The sequence below is a fragment of the Odocoileus virginianus genome, chromosome 2, assembly GCF_023699985.2.
Source record: "Odocoileus virginianus isolate 20LAN1187 ecotype Illinois chromosome 2, Ovbor_1.2, whole genome shotgun sequence".
Classification (NCBI taxonomy): Eukaryota; Metazoa; Chordata; class Mammalia; order Artiodactyla; family Cervidae; genus Odocoileus; species Odocoileus virginianus.
In genome coordinates this window covers 31,436,035-31,462,081 of record NC_069675.1, presented here as the reverse complement: position 1 = coordinate 31,462,081, position 26,047 = coordinate 31,436,035, and the positions used below count along the sequence as shown (strand labels likewise).

The 26,047-nt window shown below is 35.9% G+C and overlaps 1 protein-coding gene across 22 annotated transcripts in view; it reads left to right on the top strand.

Moving 5' to 3' along the window:
- Positions 1–26,047, top strand: part of NRXN1 (neurexin 1) — a 1,158,212-nt gene that overhangs the window by 491,265 nt on the left and 640,900 nt on the right. For all 22 annotated transcript variants that reach the window (XM_070478134.1, XM_070478125.1, XM_070478138.1 and 19 more), the window contains one exon: positions 13,103–13,541. In XM_070478134.1, coding sequence (XP_070334235.1) covers positions 13,103–13,541 — 439 coding nt within the window. The remainder of the gene's footprint in view (positions 1–13,102; positions 13,542–26,047) is intronic.

Here is a 26,047-nt window from a genome sequence, read left to right as displayed (position 1 = left end):
GCTATCATTTGATCAATTTAATGGGATTACAGAGGCTGGCATGTTTTTCATTGACAGTTTTTAAAAAAATCAAACATTTCCTTAATAAATACTGTTTGTTTATAGTAGAGGAAAGCTCTCAAAATGTATATTCATGGGAGATAAGAAATAGAGGTAGAAATTTGGGAAATATTTATTCTTTTTTCTATTTTTTGGCCCAACCATGTGCATCTTAGTTCTTAGTTCCCTGCCCAGTGGTCTAACATGTGCCCCCTGCAGTGGAAATGTGGCGTCCTAACCACTGGACGACCAGGAAAGCCTTGGGAAGTATGCATTAAAATGAGATTTGAGGGTGATTAATTGTGATTCATGGGGTCGCAAAGAGTCGGACACTACTGAGCTGAACTGAACTGAATTACTTCACAGAATGCTTCTTTGCTTTGCTTTTTGCACTTATTTTTTTAAATGACAAGCATGCCCCTCTAGAAATTTAAAGTCATAACTTCTAAGATCTTTCCCAACACCGTACTAGTAACAATAATAGCTACTGTTTACTTACTCAGTGCCCACAACCAAACACTTAGTAGTGAAGTGAAGTGAAATCGCTCAGTTGTGTCCGACTCTGCGACCCCATGGACTGTAGCCCACCAGGCTTCTCCGTTCATGGGATTTTCCAAGCAAGAAGTACTGGAGTGGGTTGCCATTTCCTTCTCCACTGTGTGCTTAAAGAACACTATAAAATGAGTATTAACCTTGCATGATAAAGAGGAAAACTACTTTGGAGAGACTAAGGAACTTGCCCAAGACAGTGTAACTAGTTAAGTAGCAGAGAAGGTCTGGAATCTATAGCCATATGAGTCTGTATCTGTATCTGTATATCATGCAATGCATTGCCTTCATCAGATATTGTTAAAATTACAGAAGAGATTTGCACAGAATTTCTCAGGAACAAGTCTACTTTGCATAGTCTTTTCATCTCAGGTGCTAAAAACAACAGCTTTGGCTGCCTTAAATGTCAGCTTACTCTGTTTTATTTGAGGTTTCTCAGGTAGGGGTGTGATCAAGAAGTAAAAGCTGGCAGCCAGGGCCAAAAAGGGGACTCACACAACTTGAGTAATCATAAATTAGATGACTAGCTGTTGAAATTCAGGAGGCTTAGTTGAGTCTCACAGTTTTTATTGCCGAAGGGAATTTAACTACCGTAAAAACAGTCCCATGGAAAGGAAACAAAACAAAGAAAAAAGCATATATTCCTGGTTATGGAGACAAGCATTAAGATTCTCCCTTGTCCTCTGCTTACTGGTTCCATACTTACTAGCTGTGTGTCTTTGAACAAGTGGCCTTGCTTCTTGAAGAGCGCCCCATTAAAATGGAGTCAGAGGGCGCTTTGCCTTCTCCTGCACTGATACTCATTCACCTGGTCGTCCTCCAAACATCCTTGATGGGCTTACAACACACTCTTCATACCAGAACCTTATGACTGTTGGAAAAGAATTAGTGTGCTTATAACTACATTCACTGTTTCTTTTTTTCTGATTTTCTTTCTGTAGTTGTATATCTACCCTCTAGCTAACAAATAATGTAATTTTCTGGCATGAGGCCAGATTCACTGATGTGTTCAACTCAAAATTATTATAATCACTTATGAATAATAACTTTACAAATAAACATAATAACAGGTATGTAATTCTAAGCAAGGTGTAATTTCCTCTTACTAGTCAAGTCTCTTTAAGTGAGTTTGAATAAGTAATTTGCCACCAGCTTTGACTTGCTACCTTTTAGAAAGCTTCAATAATTCTGTTACATATATTTATCTTATTGATGCAGAAAACAAGAACCTCTGTATGATATAATATATAAATATTATGAGAATAATTAACATAAATGGCTTTGTAGGAGGGGCATGAATTATATTAGCATATTATAAAGCTATGATAGTTAAATGAAGTGGAACTGGATTAAGAAACAAAGAAAGAGATCAATAAAACAAATAAAATGCTAGGAATAGAACCTTGTAAATATAAGCATTTAATGTGTGGTAGGTAAGCTGTACAAATCAGCAGAAAGAGAATTATTTAACAGTTGTGCTGGTTCATATAAAGATCTACTATTTGGGTATGGGGATTCAGTTTGGATTTTCACCTTAAACGAGAGGACAGATATTTGCAAAAAGAAAATGTTATACACAAGTGTATAAAATTAAGTAATAAATATTTAAAATGAAAATGCATTTATCAAGTCTCTCTTGATGGAGGACTTTCTAAGCTAAAAAGTGATGAATATAATCAAAAAATGATAGTAGATGAGAATGTTGAAGCTTTGGCGTATCCAAAATACTGGCACACAATGTCACCGTGAGACAGTGGAGAAAGGACAGACTGTGTATAATAAATGGTATTCATGAATGCAGTGAATATATACTAAATGGTACGTTACATACTAATGGCCACCCCCCTCAGAAAAATGTAAAATTAAATGATAGAGGGAGATTCACTGAGTTCTAGAGGGTAGAGATGCAAAAGAGCGTGAGTTGGTTAATCTACACAAAACATTTGGTGCCAGGATTTTATTATTATCAGCTTGAGGCTACCATTTTTGGTTGATGGGAAGATAGTTTCCCTTGGCGGGGGATGGGGCGAGGGGTGGGGGTGGGATGTGTCTACCTTCTCATTGAGACTGGCAGACGACTAAAAAAGTATTTTGGATAAAGCAGACATGCATTGCTCTTATTAGCAGCATCTGCTGGCTTGGAATAGAAGCTTTAAACCCTAATTTACGGTGTGTTACATTCTGCAAGCTCATGAAAGACTGAGGTTGAAAATATCTTCATCACTTAGTTGCAAAATAACAGTAAACATTGCAAGTTTATTGTTTCTAGTTAACTTTTTCAGTGTCTTTCTAAATTCCATTAGTAGGGGAAATAACTGCAAGATGTTTTCCCCTAAGGACTTTTATTTTTATATTTGAGCAGCAGCTTATTGTGAAGCTAATGCAGTTTTAAAGTTAGAATTGCCTTTAAATCAGTTATGGTTCCCTTTCTGCCATGTTGCTGAGAAGACAGCTGCTGTTCATTTGTAATTGCTCAAGGGCCTCTGATGAGCCTGCGCCTATGGGAGAAATGGTTTGTTCTATTTATTTATTTATTTTTAGCAGAGGTTTTTGAAAGAGCCCTGAACACCGAAGTTCCCAATCCTTGCTCATGATCAGAGCTTAATGCCAACGGGAACAGTCCCTTGGTTTTTCTGAGCCCTCAGTTTGCACGTGTGAATGCTCAGTCACTCAGTTGTGTCTGACTCTGTGACCCCATGAACTGTAGACCGCTGGGCTCCTCTGTCCTTGGGATTTCCCAAGCAAGAATACTGGAGTGGGTTGCTGTTTCTTCCTTAGGGAACCTCAGTTTATTCATCTGAAATAGAGGATCGATCTAGTTTTCACCTTTTTTTTTTTTTTTTGAGTCAGCGTGTCAAATCTCATATTACTGACTATTGTGCTTCATTTTTGAGATATATATATATATATTTTTTTCCCCAAAGACATTACTAAATTACTGAATATTTTGAGAAGAGGAGACATGCCTATTTAATGGAACTCTTTCCACATTTAATGGAGTTATTTTGCCATACACCCATATGCCACTAAAAGCTTCATTAAATAGAGCTGTTAACCCAGGGACATCACAGTCTTTTAGCTCCTCTTTTAAATCCTATGGCTAACTTGTACAGATGGTACCCACTGTCGTCTACCGAATTAAGGTAGTTCACTGATGGTGGAATGATGGAAGGGCAAAGCAAGAGGATTTTTCTTTTCCTTCTTTTTATGAATAAGATGTATTTGGTGATGCTTATTTGGAACTAAGCAAAAAAAAGGTTTCTTTCCTCACATTGCTTAAACAAAATATTTTTTTATCTCTATTTCATCTAATTTTTGATTTCAAATTAAATAAGTCATATGCCTTTTAAAAATTTTCTTCACCATTCTGTTTTTTATTCTTTCTAACAAAATTCAGGATTTCTTTTTATTTTTTTAATTTAGTTTAATGTGTTTATTTTTGGCTGTGCTGGGGCTTTGTTGCTGTGTGGCCTTTTCTCTAATTGCGGGAGAGCAAGGTCTACTCTTTAGTTGCAGAGGCTTCTCTTGTGGGAGCGCAGGTTCTCGGGCATGTGGGTTCAGCAGTTGTGGGTCTGAGGTTCTAGAGTGCAGGCTCAGTAACTGCGGCACACAGGCTTATTTGCTCCTCAACATGTGGAATCTTCCTGGATCAGGGATTAAAACTGTGTCTTCTGCACTGACAGGTAGATTTTTCATATGCCTTTATTGAGAAATGACGTTATTGGAATCTATTTTCATGTTTCATAATTATATTATTATTATAAAATATTTATTTTGGTGTGAGGGGTTTTGATTTAGTCAAACATTTTATGGGCATATCATCTCTAAGTAGGATTAGAAAATGGGAAAAAAAAACAAACAAACAGCAATTCCTACCCCCTCAAACCTATTTTATCTTTCAAAATGCTTTATGTAACTCTTCTTAAGACTGAGTTTCCTCCATGTGAAGTCCTGTTTTTAAAGAGGTATGGAGCTACTCTGGACAGGGCTTGCGCATCTCCTGCACTTTCCTTGCCGTCTGCTACCCTTTCTCTGATCCACTCCAAATACACGAGTCCCAGCCCCTGGCTCAATGGATGTATTCAGATTTTAGATGAAAACTTCTATGGTGTGACATTCTCAGAAAAGCTAAAATCCTACTAGTCCCTTGATCAGTTAAGATCAACAAACATTTTCTTAAAATCTTTTATATTTTAAGCAAGTTCTGTGCTAGGATTTGGGTATGAGAAAGCAACTAAAGCGTAACAAACTTGATCTCAGGTAGACGATAGGACAATAATGAGTACAATCATTAAAAAAATATGATCATCACACCCCTTGCCTTTACTCTCTTTATAATTATCTCTTCTTGCAGGCAGGAACACTGAGGGCAGCCTGTTTTGTTTTTTTTTTAGTCTTAATTGTAAGGTTTTTTTTTTTTTTTTTTGAGGGGGGTGTTCTTTTGGAATGTGCTAAATGTATGGCTTATAAGTGCTAAAATTTGTTTTTAGGCCAAGACATTTTGACCGAAGACCTTGAGTAAGACTATTTGTATATTTTAGCTGAGGACTCTCTAATTTCTGAAATTATTAAATACTTGTATTTAATATACAAAATATTTGCATTTAATATGGATTGTTATATTAAATATTTATCCTAATATAAATTAAAATTATTTAATGCATATAAATGTATGTATGTTTATTTTGATGTATATGTGGTATATATACATCATATGCATCATGGGCTTCCCTTGGGCTTCCATTGTGGCTCAACTGGTAAAGAATCCACCTGCAATGTATGAGACCTGGGTTTGATCCCTGGATTGGCAAAATTCCCTGGAGAAGGAAACAGCTCTCCACTCCAGTGTTCTGGCCTAGAGAATTCCATGGACTGTATAGTCCACGGGGTTGCAAAGAGTTGGACACTATTGAGAAACTTTCACTTTCATACATACATAATGTCTACTTATCTATTAGAGATGTACAATCTATTTTAATGTATGTATATATTTTTTCTGGACATCAGTGATAGCAGATTTAATGTGTATTACATTTAAACACATTTACATTGTGGAATGTATATGCTCTGTGTGTGTATGCATTCACATATAGTTTACACATCACCTATATATGTGTGTGTGTGTGTGTGTGTGTGGCAGATATTCAAGAGAAATTAAACTGCTTTATTCTCAGCGGTCCGAGATTTATTGGACTGAGGGCGTGCAAAGGGAAGTGATTAAACTACATCTTCTTCAATACCTTGCCTAACAAGTACTTATCTGATTAAACTGAAACTGCAGAGATTGAAAAATCATTTCAAAATAATAAATAAGTTAATGTTAGGGATGAAACTTGTGATGCAGTTCATGTCCTTTTCCTAGCTGTTTCTTATCTAAGTCTTGGCAAAACAAATGACAGTTTCTCCTTAGTCGCCTAAGTGGTCCTTATACTGTTTGTTCACTTACTGGCTAACTCTTGGTTGTATTTTGAAATGGGCACATTGTTATAAGTAGATGGTGCATGGACAGATCACAGATAGGAGAAAAGAAGAATTAACTTTGGATGTTGGAAATATTCTTTTTCTTAATAGAGTAAAAATATTAAGTGTGTTTAAAATGAACAAACAAAAAGTAAAACTGAAACAGTCTCAGATTAATTCTTAAACCTCCTGGACTTTTAGAATATATTCAGTCATCCCTATCCATGGGTTCTGTACCCACAGAGTCAACTAACCAAAGATGAAAAATATTCAGGGAAAAAAATACCAGAAAGTTCCAAAAATCAAAACTTAAATTTGCCATTCACTGGCAACTATTTACATAACATTTACATTCTATTAGGTATTATAAGTAGTCTAGAGATGATTTAAAGTATATGGGAGTATGTATATCGGTTATATGCAAATACTATGCCATAAGAGACTTGAACATCTGTGGATTTTGATATGGGGTAAGGGAGGAGTATTCTGGAACCAATCCCCTGCAGCTATTGAAGGAGGACTGTGTGTCTATATATGTATATATATTTATATATATTATATCCTAAAAGACAAAGCTGTTTAAAAACCACAGTATAGTCATAGAAGTAGAGAAATAAGCCCCTCTGCCTGTACTGGGCTTGAAAAGACATTTTATAGTCACATGAAAAAAATCCCTCTACTTAATTGTGATATTTGATTTATTTAAAGATATTTTAATCAGGACAAATGAAAGGAGAAGTACTATTTTGTTTTGTTTTGTTTTTAGACTAATCCATGTAATCATCCCTTTGCATGGTGGCAAATGGCTGTTTGATTGTGAATCTCTTACTTCGCAACTATCAAAAACTAAGTGAAATTTCCTGCTGAGAAAAACAAAGTTTGAAATTAATGTCTTTAGATATTCGAACACAGAGTATTAGACATGGTCATGATGAAAAACATTCAATGAGCTCTGTACCTCTAAACATTTATTGACAAAATTGTATAGTGTTCCCTATCTCCTAGGACAATTCTGAGGAGTAAGCATAATATGTCCATGCATTTCATAACATGGCCTGGCAGAAAGTAAACCCTCCATAAATCTGAACTGATTCTTCTTGAAGTGGAGATGGTGGTGCTGGTGGTTTGATGCCTAAAACTCCTTTTTATGAGCGGAGGTGATACTCCCAGGATCATCAGTTTCCTGTGTAAACTTCCTGGTTGAGAAACCGCATCTCTAAAGAAAGCCTTTGGTATACTTCACAATAGGACTATCAGAATAAAAAAGAAAGCCCTAATCTGCTTTAATCTCTTTGATCCTGCTGGGTTCAACTCTATTAATTGCTTTAATGCACTGACCAGTCATCTACCATGTGTCTTGTTAACTGTTACTCTTGTTATTACACTTAGATTGTACAACTCCATTAATTCAATGTAAGAATGATAATACTGTTATTCATAATGATAACAACCACATAAATAAGAACAGCTACTATTTATTTTAGTACTTACTCTGTGCCAGGCCCTGTTCTTAGCGCATTAATTGAGCTACTATTCATTTTTTACAATAACCCTAATGTGGTAGATATTATTATACCATTTTACAGATAATATTGAGTCTCTTAAAGGTTGGAGAGCTTCCATAAAGTTACAAGATTGCAAGAAGGTGGGCTGGAATTCTCTCTGAAATCTGACTTGAGAATCAGATTCTTAAACTGCACTTGTGATTGTTTCTAAAAATTAAAGAGAAAAAACAAAACTTAGATTAAAAGGAGTCATGCCTGTTCTTTCAAAGAGGGCCCTAGATCTCTGCATAGAACTTTGACTCTGACTATACTGCTCATTTCACAACCCCTACTACTCTGATAGTTAACATATGAAAAGCCTTGATCAATGCCTGTTAATTAATTTGAGCCCCATTAAGATTTTTAAACTAAAACATATTTATAACAACAGCAAAAGTATAATTTGAATGGCAAACATATTTTACTGATCTGCTTATTTCATGCACATATCCTCATGTGGAAAGAGATTTATGTATCAGCCAATATCTTCAACATCATCTGTACAAACATTAGATAGATAGAATTCTTGAGGCATGTCTGTGTACCTAAAGATGTAGTGAACATTTTCTTTACTAATGAATTAGAGTTTGACCAACCTAGACAGCATATTAAAAAGCAGAGACATTACTTTGCCAACAAAGGTCCATCTAGTCAAAGCTGTGGTTTTTCCAATAGTCATGTATGAATGTGACAGTTGGACAATAAAGAAAGCTGAGCGCCGAAGAATTGATGCTTTGGAACTGTGCTGTTGGAGAAGACTCTTGACAGTCCCTTGGACTGCAAGGAGATCCAACCAGTGCATCCTAAAGGAAACCAGTCCTGAGTATCATTGGAAGGACTGATGCTGAAGCTGAAACTCCAATACTTTGGCCACCTGATGCGAAGAACTGACTCACTGGAAAAGACCCTCATGGTAGGAAAGAATGAAGGCGGGAGGAGAAGGGGACGACAGAGGATGAGATGGTTGGATGGCATCACTGACATGATGAATACAAGTTTGAGTGGGCTCTGGGAGTTGGTGATGGACAGGGAGATCTGGCATGCTGCAGTCCATGGGGTTGCCAAGAGTCGGACACGACTGAGCAACTGAACTGAATGACTAGTTTGATGCAGCTCAGAATAGGGAACAATATCTTTGTATCAAAATCACAACCAGGATATCCAAACAAAGAGAAGGAGCAATGGGGCATCTTTTACCTCTGCCCCAAATTGCAGAGACTGAGGGAAAAAAGCTCAAAGATTTATGGATTTGACATCCCTTTCCTTTTTGGGGGTCTGATTTATAAATTAAGAAACTGAGACAGAGAGAGGTTAGGCAGCCTGACTTCAGTAAAAGCTTTATGCTTAAACTGAGTCTATCCAGACTACCAAATTTTCGTCTTTTAGCCCATTTATTTTCTCTGCCATTTTAAGATTATTATCAAGATCAAATAAAATATTCAGTGACTGTCCACCTCAAATTTCAAGCCTAAACATATAAAAATACAAATGTATTACTCTTATTCTTGCTTATTTGTGAGTGACATTTAAAAAATTCTAACCAATGTTGGAAGAAAGGAAAAAGATCATCTCATAGCAATGTATGGAAATTATGTGGCAGCTAAAGCAAATTATAAAAAAACCCAGCAAATAAATAAATATGTCTGTATTTCTTTGAGGCTTATGTTATCATTTCATGAAGCAGAGCCGTGAAATTCAACATTTCAAATTACTCTTCAGAAAAACTTAAAATCAGTATCCCCCCAAAAATATTGATTCTGTAAGACAATCCAAATAAGTGTGTAAAAACATCAACAATTTTTAAGATGATAAAGCATATGGAGATTTGTTTAAAGTTGAAACTATTAAATGATTACAACTTTAAACATGAATAAGAAAAACATATTTGAATAATAATTTGTAGATTGAAAACCATACGATCTCAGAAGGAAGCAAAAAAAATAAAAGATTTGGAGTGCTTACTGGCTACTCATTATTATTATAACTGAACTATATTCAGTGCATTTTAAGAGTAAGTCTAACCTTAGAAAAGTATAGTGCTTATGAAATTTGGGTCAGATGAAGCAGTTGTCTGAGAGTCATCAGCCTGCCTATCCAGTATCACTCTTCTGTCTTCTAGAGTTGCCTTTCAAAATATATGAAATGAGAAGGAAAGAAAAAATTGTGCTCAAGATAGTTCTTCTAGAAAAATTATTTCACTACTGCAGAATTTTAACTCAGGTGTTTTTACTATGAAAGTAGTTTCTACCCCATAAAATTAGTTTGAAGGTGATAGGTCAGCTTGCCATTTGTAACTGAATGTGTATGTAAGTTTTCACATTTTTCTAGGGAAATTGGCTAAAAATTATAGCTAGGTTATGACATGGGTCCATAATACCACATTCTGTTATTTTTTAACTATAGTTGTAAATATTGTTATTAATAATATGTGAAGTAGGCTTTAAAAAATGAAGAAAGAATATTATTCAACTCTCAGCAAGTGTTTAGGGAATATAGGCTCCATGCCAACCACTGATCTTGTTGCAGGTTTTTGCCTGCATAGAGCAGACAATCTGGTGGAGATTTATTTTCTCGTTTAGGGTGGGAGGGCATAGTGCATGGCTAACCCTAAGTATTATGATCTAGGGAATCCTAACGTTTCTTCTCCATCTCCCTAAACCTTCCTAAATCACCAGGGCACCCAATTCACTCATAAGATTTTAAGTCTCTCACTGAAATTCTCACCTAGAATTGCCCTAACCTTACATTTTTTCAACTTTCTGGAAGCTGATGTGTGGGACTCATGAGAAAATACACCCCACTTACACACACTTGCTCATGTCAAAAAAGTCCAATTCCATTGCTATAATTCTATTTTATGGTGATGTGTTAGCACTGATCAGCATTATCATCTGCATCATTTGGGTCAGAAAATACTCATTCCTGATTAATGTCAGAAGAATCTCCACATATTAAAATATAAATCATCAGGAAAAATGAACAAAAAATAGCCTTGGGTAGCTTGAAAATCACGATGAGAGGTGACTAAAACTTAGAAAATCTGCCATGGAAAGCATTTTATCCAATTTTAAAGATTCCCTTGTGGTTCAGCTGTTAAAGAATCTGCCTGCAGTGTGGAAGACCTAGGTTCGATCCCTGGGTTGGGAAGATCCCTGGAAAAGGGAAAGACTGCCCACTCAAGTATGCTAGCCTGGATAATTTCATCGACTGTATAGTCCATGGGGTCATGAAGAGTCAGACACGACTGAGCAACATTCACTTTCACTTTTAAAGATTCTCAGAGAAATCAACCTTATATCAACTTTCCTGAGGGTTAATAAATAGTTCTTTCTCTTTTCAAGGAAGTATATTAAGAATTAGTCTAATTCCTTTTCATTATAGCTTTAGTTCATTTCTCTTTTGCTGTCAATGTGCTGTTCTTAGTCATTCAGTCGTGTCCAACTCTTTGCAACCCCATGGACTATAGCCCACCAGACTCCTCTGTTCATGGGGATTCTCCAGACAAGAATACTGGAGTGGGTTGCCATGCCCTCCTCTAGAGGATCTTCCCAACCCAGGGATTGAACCCAGGTCTCCTGCATTGCAGGCGGATTTGTTGTCAATAGATGTTTGTTAAACCTTTATACATAGATGTTCAAGGAATAAGGGATATGGTATTCTTTATAATAATCCTTCTTCAAGATAAAGATAAACTGAAACACCAGGAGTAGCATTGAAATGTATGATATATTTAGTTGGCATAATTCATCTAAAATATACCAATTATATGAGTGTGCTTAATTTCTGAACATTTTCTCATAATAAATTAGAACTCATATCTTTATGTCTACTGGATGATAATAAAGAGATGATGATATTTATTATCATACAGTTTGATGTGGTTGATATTATTGAGGTCTTACAATGTGCTTGGCATTGGATTGATCCCCTTTTAGGTAGATTTTATCACATGCATTTTCTTCTTTAATTATTTTAACCATCTTGAAAAGTGTTGGGGCTTCCAAGGTGGTGCTAGTGGTAAAGAACCTGTCTGCCAACGCAGGAGACATAAGAGACACGGGTTTGATCCCTGGGTCGGAAAGAATCCACACCAGTATTCTTGCCTGGAGAATCCTATGTCCAGAGGAGTCTGGTGGGCCTGGAAGGCTACAGTCCATGGGGTCATAAAGAGTCAGACACGACTGAGTGACTAAACATGCTCGTAAAATATTATCTCTCTATAAACAAGTCTTGGAGATCATACTCAGGGAGTCTGAAACCAGAACTTGCGCTCTTACTCTGAAAAGTGAAGTGTTCATTAACAAATCCTATCAGGAAATTCATCAGCTGCATTATTGGCTCAATTACCATGGGTTTGGAAGAAATAACAGCTGTCTTGACCTGGTTAACTTTATAGCATTTATCAGACACAGGCTTATTTATTCTGTTTTACAAGCTTATTTTCATACATGAATAAATGAATTTAGAAACTGACAGTGTTGGCTGCTGTGAAATTTCAAGGGTCTTTGTAAAAATAATTAGTTATCTGCACATAAATTACTAATTTATCCTTAAGTCAGTATGACTTACATCTTTTGGAAATGTAATTGTCCATGGTATGGATTTTGTAGAGAAAGGATGGGAACCTCTCTTTATCCTTATTGAAATAGCTACAAATTTATTATGGTGATGTGATAGCAGCTGCATGATGTTGTGAGCCATTCCGGTGGATTTGTCCAAAGTGCTGTTTGGAGTCCCAGAAAAGCACTGGGACTATTAACAAACAATGAGAACTACCCCACCACTATGGTGAAGTGCCTTTGGAAATGAGGGTATAAGGCAAACTTTGTTCCATATCAATATACATTAAGAGTGAAATGGAATATTAGTTACACAGACTGAATGGATTTAGGGAAAACACCAAGTTCCGGAGTTAACTAACATTATTCAAACAGTTATTAATGCAGTACAGGGCAAGAGAAAACTTTTGGATCTTCATATTTTATGATTTTTCTGAGAAAATTTAAGATGTTTTCTATCTCAATTGTGATTTTACAAAGTTAATATATACCATGGATATATAGACCATAGAAGTGGTCCTATGTTTTAGGGGACTGGTATTTGAAAGTATTTAATTTCAAATGTTTCAGTGATGGTAAAACTGAAAAACCTCAGTATTTATATATAATAAACAAAGCATAATTGTCAACTAATAAAAGCAAATGCTTTAAGTACAAGTCTACACATGCTTGAAATAATGAAATTTCTATACAGATTTATTCAGATTATTTGAGTTAGCTACAGAGACTTTGTGTGAGTGTGTACACACATTATTTGAATGAAATTAGGTTAGAATAGTTCAATGAATTGATACCTGGATTTTATTTGACTGAAAAAAACTATCTTGTACATCAAAAGGCAGTAAACATTGTATGTCTTTTCATGCTCTATTTGGAAGTTACATGAACTGATAACAAATTTGAAATATTCAAATTCGGGCACAGTTTCTCACTATTATCCTCTCCCTACAGGTTGTGTATAAAAATAATGATGTAAGGCTGGAATTATCTCGACTTGCCAAGCAAGGTGACCCAAAGATGAAGATCCATGGAGTGGTGGCATTTAAATGTGAGAATGTTGCAACTTTGGACCCAATCACCTTTGAAACCCCAGAATCCTTCATCTCTTTGCCTAAATGGAATGCAAAGAAAACAGGCTCCATATCCTTTGATTTCCGTACAACGGAGCCAAATGGCCTCATCTTATTTAGTCATGGCAAGCCACGACACCAAAAAGATGCCAAGCACCCACAGATGATAAAGGTAGACTTCTTTGCTATCGAGATGCTGGATGGCCACCTCTACCTCCTCCTGGACATGGGATCAGGTACAATCAAAATCAAAGCCCTGCAGAAGAAGGTGAATGATGGAGAATGGTATCATGTGGACTTCCAGAGAGACGGACGGTCAGGTAATTGATCATTTTTTATGCTGTTTATCTGTTAGAACACCATTCATAAGGAATTAAGATCAACTCATATTAAAGAGTTCTTGCATTTCTCTCTTTATGGGAAAGGAAATTTTTATTATTTCTGTTTCACATCATATAAGAAACAGAATGAGCTAATTAATCGTCATAGTTGGGCATCAAACCCCAAATGCTCAAATGACTTCAAGAACAGCTTCTTAAATGAACATTAAATGGATAATCAAGTGCCAAATCTTGCAAGAAATTTTATCTTGAGTTTGCAAATGAGAAAACTCAAGGTTCTTATGTTCCCAATTATCTCTTATATCATTGGATGTTGGGAGGTGCCTAAAGTGGCAAATATAAAATCTGGGAAAAAAATCAATGATTCATATATCAAATCCTTAGTTTAATACAATATATATCAAGTCCTTAGTTTAATACAATATAGTTTTTATCCATGATGGGCCTATGATATCAAAAACACTTTAATCAATACAGGAGGATTTCAAGGATGCTGGCAAAACTCTGCTGCCTTCCAAATAGCTTCCCTTTCTGATAAAAGAGTTTTCAAATTCCACCAACAAGAATTTATTTCCTTTTGCTGAACTTATTATTATTATTATTTTTTTTTTCTGAAGTCCTAGTGAGATGGGGGGAAGGAGGGCATGTGGTAGGGAGGCCTGAAGAAATACCGTTTATTTACTCTGAAATGTGGAACTAGATTAGGGGGCTTAGGGAGTTGAGCAGTGTTAGGTTTATGTGGGCAAGGACCATACAGGCAAAGGAAATAGCATTTGGAAACCCAGAGGTGATGTGGGGGTGGGGAGAGAAACAATTTGTTTCAGGTCTGCAACCGTATATTATGTCATTCACTTTCTTCACCCTTTGCTTTCATGCTGATGGGACCTCACTTACAAATCAAGTTATCTTCTAATTGAAGATGGTTGAATTTTAGACTTAGCCACTCTCCTCTTCCTCCCCCAAATCTCCTATTTGGTTTTATAGTCTACCATCCTTTCTGGATTCTCCACTAGATATCAGTATAAGCTTGGCGTCAGCATTGTTTTATTGGCCTGGATTTCTCTCTTTGCAAAGCATCTTGGGAAGGATTCACTGGATTCCAGCACCAGGGACAGGGACTTAACAGTGATGGAGACTAGGATTCTACATGTTTGCAAAGTTTTCTTAAGGACTTGATTTGGTCAGCCACATTTGGAAACCACAGATCAGATGACACCGAGAGTGCTTCTTTCAGATCCAAGAATCTGTGATTACCATCCCAGGTTAGAAGGGCCTTGCTGAAGTGCTGGGGTGAGCTCCCCTTCTCACTCCCTCCTTTCACAGACCCCCATATCATTGTCTGTTTCTGGCTTGTCTGCAACAGAGCAGTTTGCCATTTTACAATTATTCATGCCTTCCTTTTCTGTTTATCTGTCTAGAAGATCATATTTACCTTTTTCGAAATATCTTTTTTTGTCCACTAAAATAAAGAGGTGAAATGTATGCAAATTGGGAGGGAGGCAGGGGTGAGGGTGAAGTGTTGAAGGATGGTCAGAACCCATTGCTCTGATCCCCAAGAATTTTACAGACAGTTTCTGAAATTCTTCTCTGAAAACTTGGTCTCTGTGTTCTTTCATTCCTCTAAAGAAATTCAAAAGGAAAAGAAGCTACTGTTCTGTGTAGTCTGTGCTGTATTGTCATTTTCTCCAGCATCTTAGAGGATTGAGAGTAAACAGTGAAAAAAGTTTTTTTTTTTTTTGTCTGTTGTATTATACTGTGCATTACAAATTGGATTCCTCTTTGTTTTTCCAGTTTAAGCTGAGAAGAGTTCATTGATATGAATACAGAAATATAGCAATAGGTGGCCACCTGTTGGTTTCCCCCAGCCTATTTCTATCAGAGTTAACAATTAATTTGCTTCTGAAGAACCTTCAGAAAGAAGACTTAAAAGAGGATGGGAACATGACTAATCTTGTGTTTGACATACTAACTTATGGATGCTATCACTTGACTTAAAATATATCTAGAACTAATTTTGAAAGTGACTTTCAAGAATATATATAATTTTAGTCAGATATTATAACAATTTAAAACATAACTGATCAGATTAGTAGGTATCTTTTGGAAGTTCAAAGGGGCAAAAAAAAAAAATTCTACACTTCAGATCAGTTGTATTTCTTTCACCTAAAATTTTTTCTAGGTATTTTCTAACTGTATGGAAAAGTATGTAGTTAATGTCAAATTTTTTTAAATGCAAAATAGTATGAAATGGAAAGTAAAACCTTTCATTATTCATTTGATAATAATGATTTATACCTGGATATTTCTTTCCAGTCTTAAGTGGTGATGCAATCTAATTAGTTTCCCAAGTTCCCTGGATGACCTATTACAATAAGAATCTGATTAATACTTTAATCCTCAAGCCAAGGAAAATCTACTTTTTTTTTCTATCTAAGCTCTTTAATTCATCCAGGTTACCAAAATTTTATTAACAGCTCTGTTTATACCCTTATTGGAAAAGGTCAGAGCAGAAAATACCAACTTTAATTTACAAAGTTCAATGCTAAATGAGAAAAGGAAAGATGCATTAAGAGAATATTATTTGCAATAAGAAAGAAGATAAACAAATGGTGTATTTCTGTTAGAATCCAGTGGAAATATTTAGTATGCTTGATGTTGGTGTTTTGATGCTAAAGTACTTTAATTTGATAATGATTTCAGGTTAGTGAAATGAAACAAGCAATATAAAAGCCAATGTTCATTCACTAAACCAAATTCTGCCTTTACTAAATTGAAGAAAAAAAAAAGAAAAAGAGAGAGCTCATATTATGTTGGCCTAGCTCAAGGGAGTTTAATGTAGTTTTAATAACTGCAGCTGTTAATATTTTATATATAGTATTTTAATTAAGTTCTATATTTGCACATTTCATTGGTTTGGTATAAAGCAGCTTTTAAAAGATTGAATGACTAGCTGTACAACTTTTATTTTACTTAAAGGATATTTCTGAGTTATACTTGTGAAATACTAAAATTTATAGCTCAGTTTAAGCTAGGAAGGGGCTTCCCTGGTGGCTCAGATGGTAAACAATCTGCCTGCAATGCGGAAGACCTGGCTTTGATCCCTGGGCTCTGATCCCCTGGAGGAGGGAATGATGACCCACTCCAGTATTCTTACCTGGAGAATTCCGTGGACAGAGGAGCCTGGTGGGCTACAGTCCATGAGGTCACAAAGGGTCACACACGGCTGAGCAACACTTTCACTTTTGAAGCTAAGAAACATAGTATTTCAAGAAATAATTAGTTTTGCCCATATTTCAATCAGCTATATTCAGAGGCTATATGGAAATTACTCTTAATATAATATGGGAAATGATGCTGATATGACAGGGCAACGTTGGCTGATTTCTGACAGATGGACAATGAAGGTCATAGCTATTGATTTATCTGGGAACCTCTTTGGCTGAATATTTTAAAAGCACTTAATGAGCCGTATTATCTCTGTTATTAAAATAGAGGAATCCTGGGCCTAGGAATTATTCTTCCTCCTATGACCATACTAAAATTAGTAGGGCCAGGAGTCATGGTCATTAACGATGCTAATAATTCTTGGCTATCTTGTTCAGACATTGAGTTAAAACTATATTGGTAGATAGATGGAATTTTTTATATTCCCCAGTTTATAAAGGAAATCCATGTATAACAAGGACTGTTTTATTTATGCTTATATCCACAGGTCCTGGTGCTTCTATATGCAGGAATAGGTGCTCCGTACATATTTGGTATAAGAAAAAGATAAGAATAAAAACATGTAAATGGCTCAGTGCCAACCCACCCCAGTATTCTAAAAATAGTAACATCATTACACTTCAAGAGTAATAGCACTCTTTTAGCTGTAAATGCAACTTTTTAAAGGAATTATGTTACTTCCTAAAAACAGTTTACCGAGTATAACAGGGTGACAGGTCTTCTTTTATGAATATAATGCCATCCTCCAAGCCAGGATGTCTGGAAAAAAAAAATGCAGTGGGGGAGTTAAACACTTGTTAGATGATTGTGCTAAGCCTCGTATAAAAATGACAACCTTTTATGAGAACAACTGCTATTCCTGCTTGCTCATGAGCTCCCTGTGTCATGTAGCGAACATGTAGGTAGAAGGAGCATTGATCCTGAAGGAATGTGCCCGCTTCTTTCTGAGGGCTAGAATATGCAGCCACAGTAATCACACTACTGACGAGGAAGACAGTCACTCAAGATGTCCATTTTTCTGGTTATTTGTCCTCTGTCCTTCGTTCACTAAGAGGTGGGTGCAGGAGCCCTTTGTGTAGTAAGAAATATCACCTTCATTTGAATACTGTTCCAGAATTTTTCAGCACAATTAATTGTATTAGGTTATATGTCCCTTCTTCCACTCCATAACTTGGGGAAAGAAAAACTTTTTCACTTCCAAATGTTGACTAACACTGTCTTGCCGCAGCTGTTCTCTCTGTAGTTCTCTGGTTGCCTGCTTAGTCTGTGACTGGTCACGTCGGGGGTTGAGGGGACTAAGCCACAAGTGGCATTTTCAGATCCTGCACCAAATGGCAAAGGAAGAACCATACAAAATGCCAGCCTGACTTTGGGTCAGAGTGTATGATTTGAATGTCACAAAAAGTGGATATGCTCAATATATAACATAATTACTTAACAGAGCAGGAGTCCTAAGTTGCTGAGTTAATAAATATGATTGATGGGACTCATTACTCCACAAACTTTAAAGGATGAACAACTCAGTATTTTCTTACCAAACCTTCTTACCTTTTCTAGGGTTTCTCTTTTCCTCACTTTTGCTCCCAAACTCAGTACTAGATCGCCTCCCAGGTATTTAACTAAAGGATGAATTGTGCTAAAATTAAGAGGAAGTTAATGACTGTTTTCTTGGGACAGAGACATCATTTAAATTTGCATTAAGCTCTTTGACTGAGTCAAGAGTATCCTCTCAAGTATTTTAAACTGCCAGTCATTTTTTTCTAATTTTTGCAAACCATCATTGCACATTGAAATCAAAGAGAAAACTCATTATTCTCGTCAAAGTCTACTTGTGTACAGCAGGGTATAGCAGATTGTATCAGCAGTGATTCATGGTTAACCCTACATTTAACAGTTAAGAGGCCATTGAGAGTTGAATTGAAGTCACAGAATTCCAATTTAAAAACTAGAAATTACAGAGGGAAAAGCACAAGGCTCTCTCCAGAGCACATAATTAGAGGTTTATAGTAATCACTGATGTGAGCAGCACTTTCTAGCTATCTATTACCAGCACTGATTTCTGTGTATACCATTCATGAACCACCCCTCTTACACATTTCTACTTGAACAACCATTAGAGGATTTCTCTGTTTAGGTCTTGATTTGAATTTGCCCTCTGACTATAAACATTCCTCCCATGCCTCTACCTAGTAGCCTGTTGCATACATTTGAAATAACATTAAGTGCATGTATAATGCTTTATTTTGTACCCATGTCCATTAAACACCACTACCCATCCATGGGAAGACTAAAATACCTTATCAATAATTTATCAATTATTTAACAATCCTAATGACTAGATGGAGTCAATGTTGCATATGAAAATGTTTTGAATGGGGAGAGAGGGAAAGGCAACAGCTGAGTTTCTTCTTCTAAAACACGTTCAGAATAAATAAATGAATATAAGGATCAATTTAATAAAATGTAAAATACAGACATGTCATGAATTAAGCAGGTACATATACAAACACACAGCAGTTTTCAGTTTCAAAACATTTTCACTTTTGCATATCTTCCTCTATTTTTTGTTCACAGGTACATATATTTTATACAGTTGCAAATAAAGTACAAACTTATTTTTCAGGCTGTTTGTTTAATATAATATCATGAATTCTTTTTTAACTGAAAAATATCTAAAGTAACAACTCTTATTCTGTGGGAATTATGAAAACAACATCTAAGAATCAGAGTTTGCAGAGGCACCTTCTCCAAGCTTCCGGGGCTGTAGGACTCAAATGTATCAATGTTTATAGCTGTAGTGTATGTCTGTAGGAAAGAAAGTCATGGAGACAATCATAGGCAGCACCCATCATGGCACTGCCCAAGGTACCTGACTGCTCTACCCCACTATAGAGACAGAAGCAGGTCATGTTACCTGAGATAAGGGAAGGTGTCAGACTACCCTAGGCTTATGTTATTAAAACTCCCATCATAAATGAATAAATACACACTTGGATTATAAATTGGCATCTCTGAGAAACATTTCATATCATGCAATAGCTAATTTCTCAAGAGAATTAGTAACTTGGCATTCTTATTTTATACATTGGTCTTGGGAGTTGGTTGACAGATATGTGTGCATAAAGATATAATATGAAGACTTTCATTATAATTTAGTTTAAAACTGAATTTTTAAAAAAAAATAAAGTTAAAATGTTCATCAATAGAGGACAAACTCAGAGAGGTGGAACCTCTCTTTCTAAATCTACTAAATCTTTCTAGCCTACCCTTTCAAGGGGCAGACGCTGGAACTTGGCGTCAGGTACATCCTCAAGATGTGAATGTATGGCAAAAACCACCACAATATTGTAAAGTAATTAGCCTCCAAGTAAAATTTAAAAAAAAAGAAAAAATGTGGGGGAGCACACACACAAAAAGAAATAAGTATTTAACTGACCACACACAGCCATAGTGGCTGTCACTGTGGAGTGCTGAGCAGAAATCTGTAGAAATTCTAGAAAATAATATTTTAATTGCTGTGATATATGTCACTTGATTGATATTTACAACTTCCCAGCATTGTGTATGATCATTTTAAAACTTCATATGTATAAATATACTGTTGTGAGTATGTGTGCTTGTATATGTGCCTGTGCTTAATTCATGACATATCTGTATATGTCATATAAATATGTACATGTAATATATGTACATATAAATATGTACTGTTAGTTAAAAAGTTTAGTCAGCTCATAAAGTACATAAGTGAAGTTTTTCTTTTCTACACACTTCCATAATGAATTCACTCCCCACTTCCATTGGTAAAATAATTTGGTGTTGAAAAATTCCAGATATTTTCCTATGCACCAACACATCTATAAATATAATTATACATATAAAATAAATGTAGAGCTTCTTTTTTACATAAAGGTCACCCTTTACCAATTATTGGGTGACTTAAAAAATATTAACTTTTTTTAGGCCATCCTTTGTAGTGATATCATTTATCTTTAGTTTAAAGATACCAATATTTACTTATTCCTCTATTATAATATTCCTCTATTGATGGAGGAATATTAAACTTTTAAATGTTGCTTCAAGATTTTTTTTTTTCATAAATCTTTTCATTTCTGAAATTCCCAGCTCACAGAGGACATTTAATGTTTTTAAAAATCCAGTTTTAAACTAATTTATAATGCAAGTCTTTATATTATATCTTTATGCATATTGATCAGAATTTCTGTAGGATAGATTATGGGAGCTGGAATTGCTGTGTTAACTACATTTTTAAAGAAAATCAAAGGTTATTTTTACTAACAAGCTGTTTCAGTCTACACTCTTTAAAAAACCTACTTATTTTTGGCTCTGTTGGGTCTTGGTTGCTGGCTTTCTCTAGTTGCAGAGATCAGGAGCTGCTCCCTATTTGTGGGGTGTGGGCCTCTCGTTGGAATGGCTTCTCTTTTTGCATAGACTGGGCTTTAAAGCCTGAGGGCTTCAGCAGTTGTGGGGCATGGGCTCAGGAGTTGCAGCACGCGGGCTCCAGAGTGTCAGGACTTCAGTCATTGTGGAACACAGGCTGGAATCTTCCCAGATCAGGGATCAAACCTGTGTCCCCTGCATTGGCAGGCAAATACTTAACTACTTGACCACCAGAGAAGTCCCAATCTACACTCTTAACTGCAGTGTAGGAGCTGCCCTTTTCTCCTTTCTCTTGGCTTTTACTAAGAAATATCTAACGTTCAAGTGTTGCTTCAAGATTTATTTTTTTTCATTTATCTGTTTAATTTCTGAAATTCCCAGCTCACAGTAATCCAAGTAAACAAGAAACACATAGTAATAACCAGAACACAGAATATTAAGATTGTATTTTTGTTTTGTTTTCAAGCAAAATTAATTTTAGTTCTTATTATAAACCTAATACATGAAGTTGTTTTTTAAAAAGACATAGAAAACTGAAAAGAAAGAAAGAAGATAGAAAAGAGAAAGCAAGAAAACTATCCATATATGATTGTACTACTTCAAAACTCCCATTATTAAAATTTTGGTATTTTTACTATTTATGGGAATTATGTATTTTTCATTTTGCGTCACACACTGAAATCAGTGCTTCATTCTGTTTTTATTGCTTGTATTATGCCTTTTTACCGAGTTTGGTTTTGTTAATAGGATACTAAATTTGACAAGTAAGTGTATAAGTTTGTGGAATCTGATTTTCTTCAGGAATGAGGGGTGAAACAAAATTGTTGTTGTTTAGTCAACAAGTCCTGTTCAACTCTTTTGTGAGCCACACTGAAGCTTAATTAATCTTTGATTTGACCAAGCTTCTGAGCTAGTTAGTTGCAAAGCTAGAACTTGAAAATTGGTTCCTTCAACCAGGTAAAATCATTTCCCATTAGAACACACTTTCTATTCCCTTATTCGTCAATCACTTAAACTTTTGCAGTAATTTAAAACTTGCAACCCAATTAACATTGTAAATCTCACCTTTTCTTCATGTTTCTTTTCACCCTCTAAGCTAATTGGGAAATAGAATAGCCAAGAAGAACTAGATGAGAAAAAGAATAGAAACTAACAATTTATAAATACCAAACCAAAACATGAAGCTAATTTCCATATTTATAGCTAAGTTTTCCCCTATGTATATTTTTACATTAAGATGAATTTACATTATTTATGCTTATGGATATTTTTAAATATTACCTAACCTATTTAGTTTATTACTTCTGTTTTACCTCTTGCACATACCATGAAAACAACTAGATTTAAATGTTAATGTAAGTTAGCGTGGCTGCCTCCCAGGTGGCTTAGTGATAAGGAATCTTTCTGTCAATGCAGAAGATGTGGGCTTGACCCTTGAGTCAGGAAGAGCCCCTGGAGAAGGAAATGGCAACCCACTCCAGTATTCTTGCCTGGGAAATCCCATGCACAGAGGAGCCCGGTGGCCTACAGTCCATGGGGTCTCAAAGAGTCAGACACAACTGAGTGACTGCGCACATACCCAAGTTAATGTGATTTCTGTGTTAAGAAGTTAAAAGTCCTATGTACACAGATACCTTTGTTTTCAACTGAGATTTCATTTCTTTAAAAGTAAAATAGAACAGCAGGGTACTTTGGATTCTTAAATATTGAAGCATTACCAATCCAAGTAAGTCCCCAAATATGTCTGCCATCTATATATTATAGCAGCTCAGATATAACAGTGTTTTATAACACTGTTATAAAATAAAGTTAAAATTAAAGTTAAAATAAATTAAAGTTAAAAAGTAAAATGTTTGCCAGAAGCTTCACATGTAATTATAGTGGAAGAAGGTAAAATGTGTGAAATAATCAACTGTTTCAAAGAGAACATGCCAGTGGTGTTTGTCACTGCTGGAAAAATAATAGAGGGATAATCCAATAGCACACTCAGATTTGTTTTCTTTCAAGTATTTATTTACATATGATCATACCTCAACCTTTGGAAATGCTTAATTTCTATTGATATACACAACTGCAGCAACCACTCATGGCCTTTAATTATCAATGAATAAGATTTAAATATTCATTTCATATTTTCTTGGTAGTTGTTGCCTTTATAATTCAATTACAGTGAAATGGGCAGCTGAGAACGTTAGTACTGAAATTTCAGTGTTCTATGTAAGTGTTGACCTTAATACTAAAATTTCAGTGTTCTCCGATGTAAGTGTTAACCTTGATACTGAAATTTCAGTGTTCTCCTATGTAAGTGTTAAGTTGACTTGATTGAATTTGGAAATTCTATCATGAATTTTTTTGCTTAGGTAAAAATTGTCCCTTGATTCATGTCAATAATAAATTCATTAAGGAACTAGGGATTCAAATCCTTTACCTGAAACAGGTGTGTTTCAGGACAGTTGCATGTGGGAAGCCTAAAATATCAATCTCTATTTTGAGTTTGACTAACCAATAAAATATAGGTATTATTTCAAATAAATTTTTACTCTTTGAATCTTCAAAACATAAAAATAATCATTTCTGTTCCCTCTCAAGTCCTACCCTTTTCCTTTTTTTGCCATCCCTTTTACAAAGATTTTCTAACATGTAAGTGAATTGACAAAGCATGTAAAGCATGTAGGTGATTTGGGGTCACAGTCATTTCATTCTGCTTGTTTGTAAACTATTTCAGTGAATAATATCTAATACATGCATTTGTTCATGGAGACTCTATACCTTGAAACTGGGGCTAAATGAAAGTGTTGATTTTCTTGGATTATATTTGACTTGAAGTTAGGATCATATTCTTTTGCTTCTTCTGCACCTTTTATTATTCTTCTTCCCATGAGAAGTCTCAGACTGTCTCTCAAAGGGATAATAAGGAGAAAAGTAATCTTACCCTTTATGATAGTAACTTCTCAATGTTTTTTGAACATAGGATACAACCTGTCAGTTAGTTCTGAAATGAGTTTGGTGGGTCATGTCTAGCCTTTGTATTAATATACTTATAAGAAAGCATCATCAGAGTGTCTCAGAAGTAGAGATATTTTCCTGTTAAACAGATATTTCAATGTGTGAATATGTGTGTGTGTGTGTTTGTGTGCATGGGGCTGCATGAAAGCTATGGTTTCACTTTAGTTGTTGTGATCAGAAAACTCTAATCTCAAAGTTATAGTGAATATCTTACTCTAGCCACAGCAAGAATATCCATAGAGACATAATCTTTGCTCACTCAATCATGTTTGACTCTTTGTGACCCTTTGGACTAGAGCCTGCCAGGGTCCTCTGTTCATGAGATTTCCCAGGCAAGAATACTGGAGTGGGTTGCCATTTCCTCCTCCAGGGAATATTCCTGACCCAAGGACTGAACCCACATCTCTTGTATCACCTGCATTACAGGCAGGCTCTTTAGCAGCTAAGCCATACTGAAATGGGTCATAGAGAAATATCTGAACTTAAATACTTTGTTCAGAGCAGGCACTAATGCACCATACTTAGAAGACCTAGTCACTCCATTCTGTCAGACAAACTTCATGGATGATTATCTGAAATATTTGGCAGCAGATTTGCCCCGAGGGTGTAGACATACTGAAGATGGAAACCCCAAAGTGTACTGAACTCTGAAAACTATGCATAGGAGATAGAGTGAAGTGTTATGCAAGCCACTGGATTTCCTCATCTCAGGAATCCTCCAAACATCCTCATCCTTAGTGTCAGAATCATAACACCATGAATGAGGACAAGGCAGTTTTTCCCAGTCCTGAGCTAAATCAAACTTATTCCATGAATAAAAAGGCATATGGGGGAAATTGGATACTTTAAAAATATATCCCCCTTCTTGTAAAACTTGCTCTGTGTCTCCTAACAGTTGAGTCTCAATAATATGCATTCATTTTCAGGAAGTCCTCTTGAACTAATTAAAAATAGGGGCTGGCACCTCTCTCTCTTTTACCTTAAAAACCTAAATCATTGCTTTCCTTGCATATAAAACTTTGCTTTCAATTTTTTTTTTTTAATGTCCACTTTTCCTTTTATCATTAATACTTAACTCTCATCATTTTCTTACTTACTTTAGCTGCTGCTGTGGTTAGGGATCATGTCTTAATTTACTTATTAGGGCATTTTGGACAGTTAAAAATGCATGTGGTGAAATTCTGTTTAGAACAGTGTCACCATTCTCTCAGAATTATGTATTTTATTTCCCCTAAAGGATTTTTAAAATATTTTTCTAAGTAGGATTTTCTGCTCCGTGTATTCCTAAATGAATTTTCTTCTAGACATCTGCACAAATGTGAACAGTAAAAATGAGTACTTGGCCATTTTCCTCTCTTGCTGCCTCCAAAATCCCTATTAGACTCCCCTCTTTGGAAGGCCAAAACAGCAATGCCTCTGAGTGTTTCTCCCCTAGGAGCCTTTTCCATTTCTTTCTGTGGAAGTCTAGAGACACAAATGCGCTCTTAATGACTTGGCCTGCCACAGTCTCTGTCAGCAGCTTCCATTGCCCTTCTCCCTCACAAAGGCAGACCCCATTACACTGCTCACATTGGGGAGCGCACCTCTGCTGGGATTGGAGGGTCCCCTGGGCACAGCGCAGGCCCCGGTAGCCGTGTGTGCTTAGACGCATGTTCCACATTCACCGCCGGCCGTAGGTCCATTTGGAGTGGGCCTAGCTAAACTAAAACACCTCTTCCTACTCTCCTGCTTCCCAGTGGTGAAGAACCTGCCTGCCAATGCAGGAGACATAAGAGACGCAGGTTCGGTCCCTGGCCAGGAAGATCCCCTAGAGGAGGGCATGGCAACCCACTCCAATGTTCTTGCCTGGGAAACCC